This window comes from Sinocyclocheilus grahami, unplaced genomic scaffold (assembly GCF_001515645.1).
Source record: "Sinocyclocheilus grahami isolate Dianchi unplaced genomic scaffold, SAMN03320097.WGS_v1.1 scaffold1607.1, whole genome shotgun sequence".
Taxonomy (NCBI): domain Eukaryota; kingdom Metazoa; phylum Chordata; class Actinopteri; order Cypriniformes; family Cyprinidae; genus Sinocyclocheilus; species Sinocyclocheilus grahami.
In genome coordinates this window covers 79,069-82,160 of record NW_015506786.1, presented here as the reverse complement: position 1 = coordinate 82,160, position 3,092 = coordinate 79,069, and the positions used below count along the sequence as shown (strand labels likewise).

The following is a 3,092-nucleotide window of genomic DNA, read 5'->3' as shown; positions in this document are numbered from 1 at the left end:
AGTTCACATCCAAATAACAGGCAAGACTGACTCTCCATCTACACTGCATTTGAAAAGACTATTACAACTTAGTGAGGCAGGACTAAAGTTATTTCAGTTCAGTTGAAATATAGTAAAGTACAGAAGACTAGTAGCAGTCTGAGAGTGAGTTAAAAAGTGGCAGTTACAGAAAAAAATCAAAAAACAACAACGATGGAAGCCATTGCAGGAGAGCCCCTGCCCCACTCAATCACATACCCACAGACTATCAAGAGCGCGAAAGACAAGAAAACCTATAAATACAGCCTGCTGAAGAACAACCCAGAGACCCTCATGGCAGACGTTTCACAAAAAGGGGACAGAGCCATCGTCACTAATCTGCTCCTCTACACAGCAGACTGCAATCTTTGGCACACGGTCATCTGTAAACACTACAAAAGTTATAGAAAACTAGGCATCTGTAACGGCAGACAAATCCAAATTTATGAAGAAAATGACACTAACAAGGCATTTCTAACAGTAAATATCTACCATAATGGAACGATAATGTTCCAGGGGACTGAAGCATGTCTCGGCTCTGTCCAAGCAAACTTCACCATCCTAAAAGCTCTGGCAGAGGCTGAGAAACAAGCACAAGGAGCAAACAGTGATGCTGCAGGAGGCTGTGACGCCCAGAGCTCAGGGGAGAGGCTAGAGGAGATGGAGCTTAACCCCGCTGAACACGACCCACAGCTGGAACAGTCCGTCAATCAGATCAGAAACAGCCTCTCCCTACAAGAGGTGGAGCTGGTGGAGCTCAGGGAACTAACACTCTCCCATGCAATATCCAGCGAACGCCTACAACACCTGGACAATAACATCAGTCACCTCACACGAGACTTTGAAACTAGTGTTGAGGAGCTAAAAAGAGAGATATGCAAACTGCAGCAGCAGCAGCAGCAGCAGCAGCACCCGAGTCTAGCACTCCAGCAGCAGTGCCACGGACACCACAGACAGAGGCCCCCGAGGGCATATCAGACATGGACATAATAATATTACAGGAAACATGGCGCAGAACTGATGAAGTCACTCTTTGTCCCCCAGGATACTGTGAAATATTTTTATCCTCTAGAAAACATGAAAAAATCACACGTGGAAGAGATTCAGGGGGCATCATTATCTGGCACAAACAAGAAATTAACAAATACATCCAAACAATTAAAAAAGAAGAATCAGATATATGGCTCAAAATCAACAAGCACCTTACCCAAACCACTAAAGATCTTTTTTCTTATGCGCTCTCTATATTCCTCCTTCTGAATCCCCATACTATATTTATCCCAAATTTGAAATACTTTACCCTGATTTTAAAATGTTAAACAAGAAAACACAACTTCAATATTTATTAGGTGAAAAACAAGATTGTATCTTACTAGCAGCAAGATACATTGATGCCTGTCACAAAAAGAGGGAGGAGTCAACAAATCAGTGATGCGCTCACACACACACACACAAACACGCACACACACCACACACACACTGAATTATAAATTGTTTGTAGAATTCTACGACTCCAAAACTTTAATTTGTTTTACTTTTTTAAATGTATATACATACATGTTCTTGTTGCATATATATCTGTTCTAGATTCAATGTAAACACTATGCTTTGGCAATACATTGTAACAATTGTCATGCCAATAAAGCACGAATTGAATTGAATTGAATTGAGAGAGAGAGAGAGAGAGAGTGTGTGTGTGTGTGTGTGTATGTGTGTGAGAGAGAGAGAGAGAGAGAGAGAGAGAGAGATTGTGCGTTTTTGTGATTTATGAGGACACAAAGTTGTATAATGACATGGGTATGACATAGGTATTTCAGCGAGAAGGTGATTTATGAGGACATTTTGAGTGTCCCCGTTTTTCAAAAGGCTTAGAAATCATTCAGAATGAGTTTTTTTTATTGAAAATCTAAAAATGCAGAAAGTTTTCTGTAAGGGGTAGGTTTAGTAGGGTTGGTGTAGGGCAATAGAAAATTACCAAACCATTTAAACCATTTAAAATTAAACCATTACCAGCCTATGTGATGTCCCCACAATTCACAAAAACAAACCTCTGTGTGTGTGTGTGTGTGAGAGAGAGAGAGAGAGAGAGAGAGAGAGAGAGAGAGAGAGTGTGTGTGTGTGTGTGTGTGTGTGAGAGAGAGAGAGAGAGAGAGAGAGAGAGAGAGAGAGAGTGTGTGTGTGTGTGTGTGTGTGTGTGTGAGTGAGAGAGTGAGGGTGTGTCAATTCAAGTCAAGTCACCTTTATCTATATAGCGCTTTTAACAAAACAGATTGTGTCAAAGCACTGTAAAGCATTAATTAGGAAAATTGTGTGTCAATAATGCAAAGTGACAAGAGTAAACACTCATTTTTCAGTTAAACTCTGCGGACCCGGATACGGGTCCAAATCGCGTAAAAAAAATGTATGCCTCATTTACATAGCCTTCCTTATATGGTATCAGCCCATATATTGGTTCATTTGAAAGCTTGGAGTGTCTTCTTTACAAACAATACCATTCCTTTTGGTTTTTATATTTATAAAGCAGTACAATTAAGCTTGTAAGAAATGTATTCATCCCACACACGATTTTCCGCCTAGCCATTGCAAACTTTTTTTACGAAGAATGTGTATTTGATATATTTTTCACAATAAAGTCAAGTCATATACCACAAGAAAGCTCTCATTCTCAGGAATTTGACGATGTAGATTATTTCATTGTGTGAAAATCATAGATCGAATTATCTTCAATTGAATTGCGATGTAAAAAAAAAAAACTGAATTTTTTATTGTGTAACATTTCTACACGTAGCACTGCTTCAGTTAGCCGCAAACAGCCACAAATATCTATAAACTCTATATTATCCTTTAGATTAGGATCTCTTCTTTCAAACAAGACTCTTTTCAGGTTTCTGCGTGCTTCCATCGGTGAGATATTCGTGTTCTGCCCAGGTAACGGAATCCAGCGCGTCAGCAGATCACAGGCTCTCCATCTCATGCCAGCGCGCATTCAGCTCTTCTGATGTTATAGAGATCTGCGGTCAGTTCTGCGCTGCAATTGGTCAGATTACACGTCACTCAGATCGGCCATTACAGAC

The 3,092-nt window shown here is 40.2% G+C and overlaps 1 protein-coding gene across 1 annotated transcript in view; it reads left to right on the top strand.

Moving 5' to 3' along the window:
* LOC107571528 (uncharacterized) overlaps window positions 1-17 on the top strand; it is a 17,775-nt gene extending 17,758 nt beyond the window's left edge. Inside the window, exon 4 of the mRNA XM_016257849.1 lies at window positions 3-17. Coding sequence (XP_016113335.1) covers window positions 3-17 — 15 coding nt within the window. The remainder of the gene's footprint in view (window positions 1-2) is intronic.
* The last annotated feature ends 3,075 nt before the right edge of the window (window positions 18-3,092 follow it).